This window comes from Arachis hypogaea, chromosome 14, assembly GCF_003086295.3.
Source record: "Arachis hypogaea cultivar Tifrunner chromosome 14, arahy.Tifrunner.gnm2.J5K5, whole genome shotgun sequence".
In the NCBI taxonomy this organism is placed as follows: domain Eukaryota; kingdom Viridiplantae; phylum Streptophyta; class Magnoliopsida; order Fabales; family Fabaceae; genus Arachis; species Arachis hypogaea.
Window position 1 is genome coordinate 133,348,479 of NC_092049.1, and position 13,551 is coordinate 133,362,029.

A 13,551-nucleotide genomic window follows, 5' to 3' on the forward strand; every position below is an offset into this window, starting at 1 on the left:
AAAAATATATATAATATATATTAATTGAAATCAACGGTTAAAACAACTGGTATATCGATACTCCCCGGTGTACTTAAAATGTTTCCAATAGTATATATATTACAACCTTATCATGTGAGCATACTATAGCATGCGTGCACATAGACTTAGGAAAGACAGATTCTGTCCCTTAATAGAACACGTGTCATACTATTGTAGAATACACCGCATTTCTACACATGTAGAAATAAAACCCCTTTTACACGGAAGAATTCACCTAATCTTTTTCATATCAATGAATACTTGTTTTTTGAAAAGGAATTTGAGAAGGAATTGTTACGTTGGAAGTGTTCTTCCCTTCAAGAAAATACAGTTTGTTGCCTCCGCCTAAAGAAAGAATAGTAAGCTTTTGGAGCTTTGAAAGCATGTCAAGCTCGATCTGTCCTTCAAATATATTATGAATTAGATCGAGAACTGTAAGATTTTCTAACCTGAAGAAGAAATATGGAATTTCACCTTGAAGATTATTTCGAGAAAGGCCCAAGCTATTTAAAGCGGTTAGATTCATTATCCAAGTTGGGATTTCTCCATTTAAATTGCACCCACTCAATCCTAACGATTGAATTGGAGGAAGGATTGTCACATTGACATCCCTATTTTGTGAGAACAAGGACAATTTGTTGAAAGACAAATCAAGAACATTAAGCATCTTTAGCTTCAAAAACATGTCAAGTGCTAGGCGGCCTTCGAAAAAATTAGAAAATAGATCTAAAGTTACAAGATTCTCTAATCCAAAAAGAGAGCGAGGGATTTCACCATGAAAGACATTATCTTCAAGAATCAAGTGAGCTAAATTGGTCAGGTTTCCAATGGATGCAGGTAATGTGCCCTGCAGATTTCGGTTTTCCGCAAAATTCAAATATGTTAAGTTTGCAAGAGAGAATATTCCGATAGGAAACTCACCATGTAGTTCACATCGGCAAAAAGAGAGCTTTTGCAGAGATGTAAGGTTTGTGAGCGTGTGAGGTAAAGATGATGAAATGGTGACAAAATTAAGGCGAAGTTGTTCAAGTCTTCTTGAGTTTTGAATTAAGCTTTGCAGAGTGGATACCTTGAGTTGTAAACGGTTGATAAATGGAAAATCAAGCTTCAATATAGCTGCGAAGATCAAGGGACAACAAGTTGGACAAATGGGAAATTTGAGTTGGGACTTCAGCTGACAATGTGGTTTCACCAAATTGAGAAAGATTCAAATGCCTCAGTTGTGACAAGTGACCTATCCTTGCTGAAATTTGCGAGTGATTGAAGCCATTGTCCGAAAGATCAAGGCTTTGAAGATGCACAAGTGAGAAAAGGGTGCTATTGGCATCCATGGAACCATAGAGCTGGCTGCTACTAAGATCAATGGAAATGACATGACCTGTGAGCTCATCGCATTCAATGCCATCCCAGGAGCAGCAATCTGTGGTTGGAATCCAGGAAACAGTTTTAGGATAACTGAAAGTATTGTAAGATGCAGACTTACTTATGAAGAAGCTTTGTTTAAAGCTGAGCAAGGCATTGCTTTCATGTTGATGGCATTCATGATGATGAGTAGTAGTTGAATCATTCAAAGTTAAACAGTTTGTAAACAGGGAGGATGAGAAGATGAGAAGAAACTGTGTGGACAAAGCAACAGAATGCAACAACCCCATCATTGTCATTTTTATCAAAATAGATTTCAATGGATGAAAAGTTTGGACACTCTAATCGGTTTTTATAGGGAAGCAGTTATGGTGATACTATACAGAGTAGCCCCCTGCTTCATTAAATACCTTGGACAAACTGAACTAACTTTCCCTTGTTACAACTTCATAGTGATGTTCCTTTATAATACTCCAAATTTTTTTAATTTTTTAAACACAAATTGTTGGTTTGATGTGTGTACTTTAAATTTTTAAAATTTTTTAAACACCTCTGATTTATGTACTTTCCATAATTTTAAAAAACACAAAAAATTGCCACGTTAAGGTACAACACTCATTCAACTTCCATATCTAAATTTTTTAACCTTTTTTTGTTGCTTTAATTTTAATATTATCAAAAGAAAATAACTATTTTTAGAATAACAGACAAAACAGGTCTTCAACAAATTTTATAGTAGGTTTACACGTTCTTTTGAAAAAAAATATCAAATAAATTCTTCAAGAATTGAAACACCAAATTTATAAGTCAGTGAAAATATTATACTAAACACACTTATCATTTGTCAGTTACAATTCTTAAGAGATTTGGTACAAGTCTAATTATAAAATTTTCTCAAACTTATTTGATACTTTTTATTTCTTAAAAACCTTCTGTTACGGATCCAGCCCACGAATCCTATACCCGGAACGGTCTCCGAACCCAGCTATCCGGGTCCGGTCCGCTTTGCCCTTTTAAGAAGGCCCGAAATCAGCCTGATAGAACTCTTAACCATCATCACCTATAAATAGAGGACCCAAGTCCTTCCAAGTATTCATTCATTCTTTACACCTTATACCTCTCAGATCTATTCTGACTTGAGCGTCGGAGTGTCTTTGCAAGTACCACCCCCCATTGCTCCAGTCATATAATCCGATATCCGCCTCGACTCGTAAGTTTCCGATCCATCTCTCAACCCGTATAGAGAATATCTTGTACACCTTCAATTCAATACACCTTCAATTCAATTACAAAATTTTTCAAAACTATTTGTACACCTTCAATTCAATTGCAAAATTTTTCAAAACTATTTGTTTTATCACTTTTTATCAAGTACACATGAGTGGAAAGTTACTTCTAAAATCAACATGTTATGATATATATTGTTGCAAAAACTTTATATATTTTTCTCTACACTTAATTTACAACGATAAACCGTTAACTAGTTTTTGGAAATAACGAGAATACCCCGCAGTCCAAGTCGAATTTGCGCGTGAAAACAACCAACTAACTAGTCAGATAATTTGTTTTGCAAAAGGAAAAAAGGAAGTTGGAAGTTGGAATCGCAAGCAAAACACACCATTTCCCTCACTGCCTCTGGAGAGTGGAAATTGGGAGGAAACCGGTGACGGTGAAGGTTGTTACTGGCAAACCAAACAAGTCAAAATGATTGGGCGCTTATTACAATTATTATTTAAATTAAAATCACTTACAATACACTATTATTTTATAATATTCCAGAACTGATCCTCCTCTTCTATATTATTAAAGGAGAAAGAAAAGGAAGTGTCAACCTCGATTGAACATTCAACAACCATAGAAGAAGAAGAAGAGAGAAAATGTGTGGGATATTCGCGTATCTCAATTACAACGTGAATAGGGAGAGGAGGTACATATTGCAGGTCCTATTCAATGGTCTTCGCCGTTTGGAGTATCGCGGTTACGATTCCGCCGGAATCGCCATTGACTCTGATCCAAAACCCGCGCCGCAAGCCTCCTCCGCTTCCGATTCCGATCCTCCTCCTATCGTCTTTCGCCAGGAAGGCAACATCGAGTCCCTCGTCAAATCTGTCTACCAAGGTTGCTTTCTCCAATTCAATTTCTTGCGTATTTCATTTTTACATTGTCAATTTTGTGTTCTGTGGTGTAATGTGTTTATTGTTCCTTGTATAGCTTTGTAATTTAGCTACCAGATTTTAGCAGAAGGGAAATGAATTTAGGGGGAAATGATGATCATGATGATGAGTTTTGTGCTACTTGCTACTGTATATGATGTTTCTCTCTCAATTAGGGTAGATAAATTTTCTGAACCGAGCTGGATCATGTTTGTTTCTTGGGACTAGGACTGGGGGATTGGAACTGAAATTTCTTGAGAGATTGAGATGAAAATTTTAATAACATTTCTTTCCAAAAATACTCATTTAATATTTGAAATTCCATATGTACCTCTCAGTCTCTATATTTATCTTAAACCAAATATGATACTCTTTACACCAAACACAATACAAAGACTTAATTTAGTTTTTGACTCTCACTCTTCAGTCTCAATTTCCCTTCCAAACGCAGCCTAATAGAATGAACTCGTGAAGCCTTTGGTTGTTTTGTATTGCTTCAAGTTTCAGCTGATTAAATTTGGGGGTGGATGGGAGTTAAAACCAGATGATGTTTGAAAAAATGGGTACAGTCAATCTACTTAATTTGATTTTGTTTTTGAAGTGCAGGCTAGTGCTTTTGTTGCATGATTTTTGTGCAACCTTTTAGTTCCCGGAAAATAGACTTTGTTGCCTTTTTTCAATTTTTATAAAATTGAATCTAGTTGATTGATATGATAACTATTTAGTTAGTAAGTAACTAGTGGAGCCCTAGTTTGAAAATGGAGATTCAAATAGCGAGACCATCTAAGTGCAACTGGTTGAATTGAATAATGTTTTGAAACAGAATTGTAATCAATCCAACTGGTTCAATATGCCGGTACAGTCCTGTTTTTAAAATGTTGGCTAGTGCCGCCTTCTCAACCTTTGGTGATAACCCAGACCAAAGTACTGATATTACCTACCTTGTTTTTTCAACAATGAAACAATAACAGATGTGGCTAAATTGGAACTAAACTTGGAGGCATCATTTTCCACTCATGCTGGATTAGCACACACCCGGTGGGCCACTCATGGAGAGCCTGCTCCCAGAAACAGTCATCCACAGAGCTCAGGTCCCGGAAATGAATTCCTAGTTGTTCATAATGGGGTTATCACTAACTACGAGGTATGACTATCATTTATTTCATTGTGCTTTTTGTTATTTTTTGCCTAATTAAGAGTCACTAAAAATGCTATGCAAATCTTCACCGAGAAGGATTTTCTAACTCATGTTGCTAAAGTTCATTTGTGTTTTTATTATATTTATAGGTTTTGAAAGAAACACTCATCCGACATGGATTCATCTTTGAATCTGACACTGACACAGAAGTCATTCCAAAGCTAGCAAAGTATGTTTATGACAAAGCAAATGAAGCAGCAGGTAATTTGGTGCCTACTTGTTGCAAAGTGTTTCCTAAGCTATTTTATATTAGATGTTACTTTGGTTTGTTATTGAATCTCAATAGCCATTAATTACATGGACTTTATAGGGTTATGATATGGAGTTTCGCAAACCTTTATTCGTTACACTGTTTTATGGAAGGCCCCTAAGAGTTATCCCACACAGACTAAAGCATATTTAATTCATGATATTCTGTTGACATAAGGTCTATATGAGTTGTGACAGGGAAGAAAGAACGGTCGAGAAAGACAAAGTTACCATTTCAATATGCAAGGCTGCTTTTTACGAAATTAATATTGTCATTTGGTTCTGGATATGATCAATTTTCTTTTCTTTTTTGTATCGAAAATATTAATTTGTTTTAATTATGATGCAGATGGCCAGGTTGTTACCTTTAGTCAAGTTGTTCTGGAAGTTATGAGGCATCTTGAAGGAGCCTATGCCCTTATTTTCAAAAGTTCGCATTACCCTAATGAATTGATTGCGTGCAAGCGTGGTAGCCCACTGCTTCTAGGTGTTAAAGTAAGTTGAATGCAATTTAGTAGAGAGAAATTTTCTTAAAAGAGCGATCCATGTGAAAATTGATTTCATGGATCTTTTCTGGTTTTGACTTTTCTTATTTTAATTCACTAACAATAAATGGATGATTAAAGAAATTAGTGCTCCAATTTCAGGAAATGACAGAAAATAAGGAGAATGGTTCTGCATTTGATGACAACAAAACCCTATCAAAAGATGGAGGCCCCAAGGAATTATTTTTATCTAGTGACGCCAACGCTGTGATTGAGCATACAAAAAAAGTGCTTGTTATTGAAGATGGTGAAGTAGTTCATCTCAAGGTACATGCCAACTATTAACTAAGGTGTTTGTCTAATTAGCGAATGTCTCAATATAGGTATTTGGCTTTGGCAAATATTTCCCCGAATTTTTGTTTATTTATTTATTCATATGGCAAATATTTCCTTATGGCTCACATCATCAATATTTTTCAGATGATAGCTTACATCACTCTTATATTTGTTGTATATGGTGAATGGATTTGTCTTCCAGCTAGTTGATGATATATTATACTTACTTGAAAATGGCTGTTCCAGGAAGGTGGGGTTTATATTTTGAAGTTTGAAAATGACAAGGGAGAACGTGTTGCTTCTCCTACAAAAATTGCTTCAGTGCGCCGTGCATTATCTGTCCTTGAGATGGAGGTTCAGCAGATAAACAAAGGACATTATGAACATTATATGCAGAAGGAAATTCATGAGCAACCAGAATCTCTAACAACCACTATGAGAGGGAGGCTTATACTTAGAGGATCTAGTAAATCCAAGTCTGTTTTGCTGGGTGGACTGAAGGATCACCTCAAAACAATTAGGCGTAGTAGAAGGATACTTTTCATTGGTTGTGGTACAAGTTACAATGCTGCTTTGGCAGCAAGGCCTATCTTAGAAGAACTTACTGGTTAGTGCTGTATGATTTTAATCTTTTAGTAAGTTTTACAGATAAAGATTATGTTCATTTTTGTGATGTTTTAAGCTTCATTGTCTACATTAAATTATAGGTATTCCTGTCACTATGGAGATTGCTAGTGATCTACTGGATCGGCAGGGCCCAATATACAGAGAAGATACAGCTGTTTTTGTTAGTCAGTCCGGTGAAACTCATGACACGCTAGTTGCACTGCAATATGCTTTAGACAATGGTGCATTATGTGTTGGAATAACAAACACTGTGGGTAGTGCAATTGCAAGGAATACTCATTGCGGTGTTCATATAAATGCTGGTGCTGAGATAGGTGTAGCAAGTACCAAGGTATATGTTGCATTTGAAGGATGATGTTTTCTCATTTCATCTTATGTATTTGTTGGTTTAATCAATGGTTTGCTTACACATTTTACCACTGTAGGCATACACAAGTCAAATAGTGGTGATGGCCATGTTGGCTCTTGCAATAGGAGGTGATACACTCTCCAATCAAGCTAGAAGAGAAGCCATAATAGATGGTCTATTTGACTTGCCAAGTGAGTTTCTCTTGGCTGAGCATTTTACAGCAATTTGGGTACATTAGTGTTGTGTATAGTTCATGGCTTCCTGCATCAAGATATCCAGTAGAAACTCTAGTTTATGAGGATGAGATTGATGGATCATGTTTCTTTTTCTTCATAAGACTAAAAGACTGAACGCATATAGCAACTCTAGTTTATGAGGATGAGATTGATGGATCATGTTTTTTTTTCTTCATAAGACTAAAAAGACTGAATGCATATAGCGTACCATTTATTTATAAGGCTTAGAAATCATATTGATGAGATAATTCTGGGAAAGTAGTGATAAGCTTGAACAATTTTTTATGAGGAATTCATCAAATAATGTATCAAATTCCACATAAATTTTACCCCAACAACAAGTGTAGAAGCAAATCTAACTCACATGTGGGATTGCAGATAAAGTCAGAGAGGTGCTGAAGCTTGATCAGGAAATGAAGGATCTCGCAAAGCTATTGAGTGCCGAGCAGTCGCTTCTCGTCTTTGGGAGAGGATACAACTACGCTACTGCTCTGGAGGGAGCTTTGAAAGTAAAGGAAGTGGCACTTACGCACAGTGAGGGAATACTTGCTGGTGAAATGAAGCATGGTCCTTTAGCATTAGTGGATGAAACTCTCCCAATTGTCGTTATAGCCACGCGCGATGCTTGCTTCAGGTTGGTAGTGCTGAGTAGCTTCAAGAACTGCAATTAGGAATTTGATATTGACATCTTATTTTATCTTTGACAGCAAGCAGCAGTCTGTTATTCAGCAACTTATTGCCCGCAGAGGCCGCCTTGTAGTTATGTGTTCAAAAGGGGATGCTTCTTCTGTAAGCCCTAGTGAAACTGTTAGGGTAATTGAAGTTCCACAAGTTGTGGACTGTCTTCAACCTGTTATTAATGTAGTTCCCTTACAGGTATGTTTGTTGACATTTTTTCTTTGTACTGCTTTTATTTTAGAATATGGCAAATGTTTCAAATGTCAACAATTCAAAGATTCAAGCACTTTTTCCTGGTTTCCTAAAACATTTAAAAGATTTATATGTCTTATGTATTTAAAAGATTACTTGGTTTTGATGCAGTTACTGGCGTATCATCTCACTGTACTGAGGGGATTCAACGTTGACCAGCCACGTAATCTTGCCAAGAGTGTCACTACACAGTAGACCCATGGATTCCACTTCCTTCCTTGGATTCTGACAAGAATTGAAATAGAGGCCCTCTTTATTGTTCTTTTGTGTGATGATTTCTGATGATAAATAGACCCTTTTTAAGTTTGACATTTTTTGAGGATACAATACATACTAAAGCATTGTAAATTACTGATAGATGTAGGCGGATTGTTCCATCAATAGAGCCAGCTTTTCATGAGGACGAGAGCAGAACATGAACCATTTACTGTGAAGTATTTGAAGAATTTATTCAGTATGGTTATTATAACTTTGATGTACTATTATATACCATGATTTGGGAATGAAAAGCTTCTCTTGTTGCATAGGCTTGAATTATGTAGAAAAGAAAATATCGGGTTCTGTAGTCAGAAGAAAATATGGAGTGTTTACACCGTTTGTTCTAGCATCTATCTTTCTAACTATCTATTTTTATTATATAAACAAGAGTATTTTCTTGCCAATGAGTTATAGCTCAAATGGTATATGATACCATATATATATATATATATATACATATTAGTTTAAAAATATCATATTTTTACAATGAAATAATGTCATTTTTATTTATTATTTTAACAACCATGTCATCTAAATATTATGTCTTATCATCAATTATATTTTATTTTATATAATCAATTTGTTTATAAAAAAATATTTTTTTATTTTTTTTATTTGTTTGCATTCTATTTATATGTTTGCATATATTGATGTTATTTTCATTCTTTAGATGTTTGGGACATAAATTGATATTTTTTAATCTTTACTTAAGTTTTGCATTCATTAACCCTTGGAATTCTAATTTCCTACCTCTTGCGTTTTTTTTTGTAAATAATTAAAAAAATGAATGAATGAGAATGAAAAACATATAAAAATGTTATAGTAAATTTAAGAAATTTTTGACAATTAATATAAGAGATTAAGAAATAAAGAGTAGTAAGAGTTTTAATATGTATAAGTTGTAGAATTTGAATATTTGTAACTGAAATTTTTTATAATTATCATTATTATGACACTTTTAATGTATATTTATTACATTTAATTAGTACTTGATATTTCAATTGAATAATAATATATAAAAGTTTTTTGTTTTAATTTTCTAAAAATATTTTACTAAATAGTGATTGGTTGATTTTAATCTTTTGCCAAATAATTAGAATTGCTGATGTGGCATCATTAGCAAAGAAAAAATGACTTAAATTCATTGTAGAGAAAGTTAGTATCAGCTTTTATATATTATAAATAGAAGTTGATACAAATTTATTATAAAATGAACTTATGACATATTGGTTTATTTTTGTGATTGTGCTATGTCAACAATTTTACATATATCACAATTTTATAATTTTGTAAAATAAAATAATAAATTTCAACATAATAATGATACAAAAATAATTAAATTTAATGCATATCATTACTCAATTGAACTAAAAAATAATGGTTAAATATGATTAATATTTATATTAAAACTATAATAATATCTTTTAATTATAAATATTTAAAGTGTATAATGACACATCAACATTTGTTTACTATGTATATATTTCAATGTATCATGATTAATAAAGTATATTCATAATGTTATATTACATTTTTTGTATTCTTATTTTCAATTATTTTTTTTCTAATTTTTTTTTAAAATTATCTCCAAATACACTAAAGAAAAACTTTAAAATTACACTATAGAGCATCATCTATTCGAAAATAATAACAAACAAATATAATTTGTTTTTCAAAGTCCGAATAATTTGTTTATGAAAAATATTCATACCAATAAATAAAAAAACCCAACTTCTTATAATTGATTATATTTTATGATAAAATATATAAGAAATTTTTTATTATATAAAAACACATATAAGTCAATTAGAGGCCAACTTCACAAGGCTTTTGTTATTGTTGTTGTATTTTTTGTTTTTCCTTTTTGAATAATTATATTGAATTATATACAAATTATAAATATTTTTTTACAAATAAATCTTTAAGTTTAACATTAATCCATATATTATCTAATTCATTCTTATATATTATAATATTTTTAAATTTATACTATATAATATAAATAATTTAGTTCCTCGTACAATTCATTCTTATATATTATAATATTTTTAAATTTATACTATATAATATAATTAATTTAGCTCCTCGTACAGCGGGTGAATGTTAGTCTAGTTTATATAACTGACACAAAGTCCCTAACTCAATTAGTCTTGATTTGTTGTGCTAAAACGTAACTTAATTTTATAAATAAGTTACAATGCACCCTGGAACAACTTTTTTATTTGAGGGATAAATTACTAAATTTCAAAGTTTGTTACATGTTGCTGTCACTACTTACTAACTTTAGTAAGATCTAAATATAAAAGAGGTTGCAAATTTGTTGCAACAGATAAGTTACTTGCAAGTTGCAACATGTTTCAGCAATTTTTTAAAATTTATGGACCCTGTGAAACTGTCAATATAAAATCCTTTGTCGTCATCAAGTAAAAGAAGCAATTTGCGTTATCATAATATCTTGTTAGTGTTGAGGACATGCCGAAACATATTGCAGAAACCAAGAATGACCACCAACAATGTACACAAATATTTACAGAAAATATAATTTATTCATAATTAGCAAATTAAGCCATTCGAAATATCCCACTTTAAAATTTCTTCACTTTTTGGATTAGCAAATTGATTTTGGCGCTCTAAAGTACTAACTTAAGCCGAAAGATTGCCACAAACACAAACAGTAATCGCCATAATTATTGAAGGAACAAGGAATTAAAGATTGGAGTCACCTTAATTCCCAAGACTCATCACCAACATATTCATAATTTGTTTATTACTATTAACATGGCCAAGTCCATTAGTCTAACATAACACAGCTGAGAAACACTTACAACTTAACAAGACAAAAAGGATAAAGATAGTAAACGGTAAAATCTTTGGTATTAACTGTTTGATAATATTATTAGCAAAATCATCAACCTGAACCAACATGCCAGTCTGTCACAAGATTTTGCCATAAAAACTTCTATGCAATGATGCAAGGATCCAATGTTTTTTTCATCACCAAAATTGTCATCATTCGACCCTTGCTGGAGACAGGTAACTGATTCGACCAAAAAATTAAAAAAAGGAGAAGACTTTCACTGTACATAAGAAAAGAACAAGATCCAACACAGGGATAGAGCAAGTTCTTGAAAAAGATAACAGCAACATTCTTTTTATCTTCTACCAAACTGACCACAGCGATTGATCACTCTCACCAGCATCAGGCTGAACAAATTTTGAAACAGCAAATGAAATTAGGGCAACATATTCAGAATAACTAACAAATCTCACATAACCAAATTGCACAAACCATAAATCTAGAATTCTCAGAAGAAAAAAGAATCATACATTTCACATAACTAAACCAGAATAAAACTTTTCATTTTTTAACCAGCTGAAAAAATTCAGCTAAAATGGGGAAGTAAAAGCCATAATTCTCACATACCCATGAAGCAGAAAACCATGAATCTCCTTCCCGGAATAAAAAAGGATCATAAATTTCACAAATCCAACAAGCACAGCATGTAAAACTCAGCTACAGGGAAAATATACCGTGACAAAAAAATTCATAAATTTCACATGCCCAGAAACCAAAAACCATAAATCTCGCATACCCAGAAAGAAAAAACAAAAATTTCAACAGACCCATGACCCAACAAATTAAAAAAATCAATAATTTCCACGGTGGAGAAAGAAAAATCTAAAATTGAAATGATGGGGGCATTGCAAATTACATAATTTCTCACCTGAGGTGTGCATTCAGGAGGAGCCTCAAAAATCGAAACTGCGAATTGCTTATCAGCAACACCAACATCAAAATGTATAACCCCAGAATTTGGAACATCAACACGAATCCCCTTAACGGGGAACCATAGGAAGAGTTCCTGCGCCGAAATACCGGATAATTTCCCGATCTGACCGTACCCTAAGGTACCCTTTATGCTTGAATCGTAGTGAACCTCGTTCTCGAACTTTGCGTTGCAAGGTTCTTCCATCATCACCTCGAATTCACCGCTTGAATCGTTCATTGAATATTTCGTGATCCCTTTTGGGAGAAGACCCACGGGAAGACCCTTCGATTTGAGAACCTCGTATATGGTCGTAGAATTCGAAGAAGAAGAAGAAGAAGATGATGATGAAGGAAGAAGAAGGAGGAAGAGGAGAATCAATGACTGAATCTGAATCATTGGTGATGAAAAGGAAGAAGAAGCAGCCATGGATTGATGGATGGATGGATGGTTTGTATTGGTTCTGTCTTGTGTGGTTTTATTGGTAATTTTCTCTTCTCCGAGTTTTTTTTTTCTTTTTCTTTTTTTAATTTTGGGAACAGAAGAAGAATTGAAGAATGAATGGGATAATGGGAGAACCAAGATTTCTTTTGTTTGGTTTGTTTCATTCTCTTTCTTTTTATTTACCTACCTACTTGCCACGAGAAAATATATATTTTAGATTTAACGGTATAATATTTGAGTGAAATTATTTTAAAAAATTATAAAATATTTTAGAAGAATATAAATATATATGTAGAAGTATAAAGAGTAGTTTAGAAAAAATAAAAAATATTTAAATAGATATAATAAGTTAGATATTTATAATAAAAATTTTAAATATTTGATCTAAATTATTGGTTAAATTTAATTTTATCCGTCTATTAATAAAGTAGATAACTATAAATAAAAGTGAGAAATTAAAATTTATGCGTAAATTATTTATAACAAACACTTATGTTAATATAATGTTATCTCTCCTAAAGCTTTTTTTCTTTGTGTTCTTAGTTAAAATACTGCTAATAATAATAAATAAAAATAAATAAATCTTATTTATAATTTTTTTATTTTTTATTATTTTTTAACTCATGATGATCTATAATGCCTAATTCAGTATTTCCACCGTAACTTTATTATTTGTTTCAGTTAAAGATTTGTTTTTCTAAAGAAAGTAAAGAAGGGGGTTGTTCTAGAACAAAAAGCTTAAAATATACCTGTTTCAGTTTTTTTTTCTTCTTTGTTAGAAAATTAATATCTTGATATTAGAATATAGTATAAGAATTTGTTAGACAATTTAAAACTTTAAGCAAAGTATTGTTTTCGTAGGCTTCTAAATTCAACTTGGATACAACTTGATCATGTTATCAAATTAAAATTAATTTCAATTCATTAATGATATATAATATTTTACACATCTAATCAATTATCAGTTTTGTACTTTTGTTAGAGAACAAATTTTCTTTAACCAAACCATCAGTAACAAAGTATAAATAAACAAAGATTAAGGAATTGAAATAACTATTTAAAAGAAAAGAGAAATGTTAGTTGATTGTTAGTTAAAAAAAAAAAACTACTTTAAATTCTGCTTCCTTATAAATAAC

General features: G+C 32.3%; 2 protein-coding genes and 1 pseudogene across 2 annotated transcripts; 1 reads left to right on the forward strand and 2 right to left on the reverse strand.

Moving 5' to 3' along the window:
- Positions 1-271: 271 nt before the first annotated feature.
- On the reverse strand, positions 272-1,682 carry LOC112740658 (receptor-like protein 6; annotated as a pseudogene).
- Positions 1,683-2,939: 1,257 nt separating this feature from the next.
- LOC112744270 (glutamine--fructose-6-phosphate aminotransferase [isomerizing] 1) lies at positions 2,940-8,470 on the forward strand. Its single transcript, XM_025793839.3, has 12 exons — positions 2,940-3,058; positions 3,193-3,501; positions 4,508-4,680; positions 4,824-4,935; positions 5,333-5,478; positions 5,631-5,795; positions 6,051-6,411; positions 6,512-6,762; positions 6,857-6,971; positions 7,395-7,650; positions 7,724-7,892; positions 8,058-8,470. The coding sequence occupies exons 2-12, from the start codon at positions 3,261-3,263 to the stop codon at positions 8,139-8,141; spliced, it is 2,073 nt and encodes a 690-aa protein (XP_025649624.1). The 5' UTR covers positions 2,940-3,058; positions 3,193-3,260; the 3' UTR covers positions 8,142-8,470.
- Positions 8,471-10,954: 2,484 nt separating this feature from the next.
- LOC112744271 (uncharacterized) lies at positions 10,955-13,179 on the reverse strand. The gene is made up of 2 exons (XM_025793840.3): positions 11,930-13,179; positions 10,955-11,408 (listed from the first exon to the last, which is right to left on the reverse strand). Exons 1-2 carry the CDS (start codon positions 12,398-12,400, stop codon positions 11,364-11,366), a joined length of 516 nt encoding a protein of 171 aa, XP_025649625.1. The 5' UTR covers positions 12,401-13,179; the 3' UTR covers positions 10,955-11,363.
- Between the last annotated feature and the right edge of the window lie 372 nt (positions 13,180-13,551).

What these genes read in the sequence shown, in the direction of transcription:
- LOC112744270 (XM_025793839.3), top strand. Translation starts at nt 3,261, where the DNA reads ATGTGTGGGATATTCGCGTATCTCAATTACAACGTGAATAGGGAGAGG. An exon ending in GTGAAGTAGTTCATCTCAAG is followed by an intron (nt 5,796 to 6,050) that starts GTACATGCCAAC and finishes TGGCTGTTCCAG; the next exon opens with GAAGGTGGGGTTTATATTTT. An exon ending in TGGTCTATTTGACTTGCCAA is followed by an intron (nt 6,972 to 7,394) that starts GTGAGTTTCTCT and finishes GTGGGATTGCAG; the next exon opens with ATAAAGTCAGAGAGGTGCTG.
- LOC112744271 (XM_025793840.3), bottom strand. Translation starts at nt 12,400, where the DNA reads ATGGCTGCTTCTTCTTCCTTTTCATCACCAATGATTCAGATTCAGTCA. An exon ending in CTCCTGAATGCACACCTCAG is followed by an intron (nt 11,409 to 11,929) that starts GTGAGAAATTAT and finishes AAATTTGTTCAG; the next exon opens with CCTGATGCTGGTGAGAGTGA.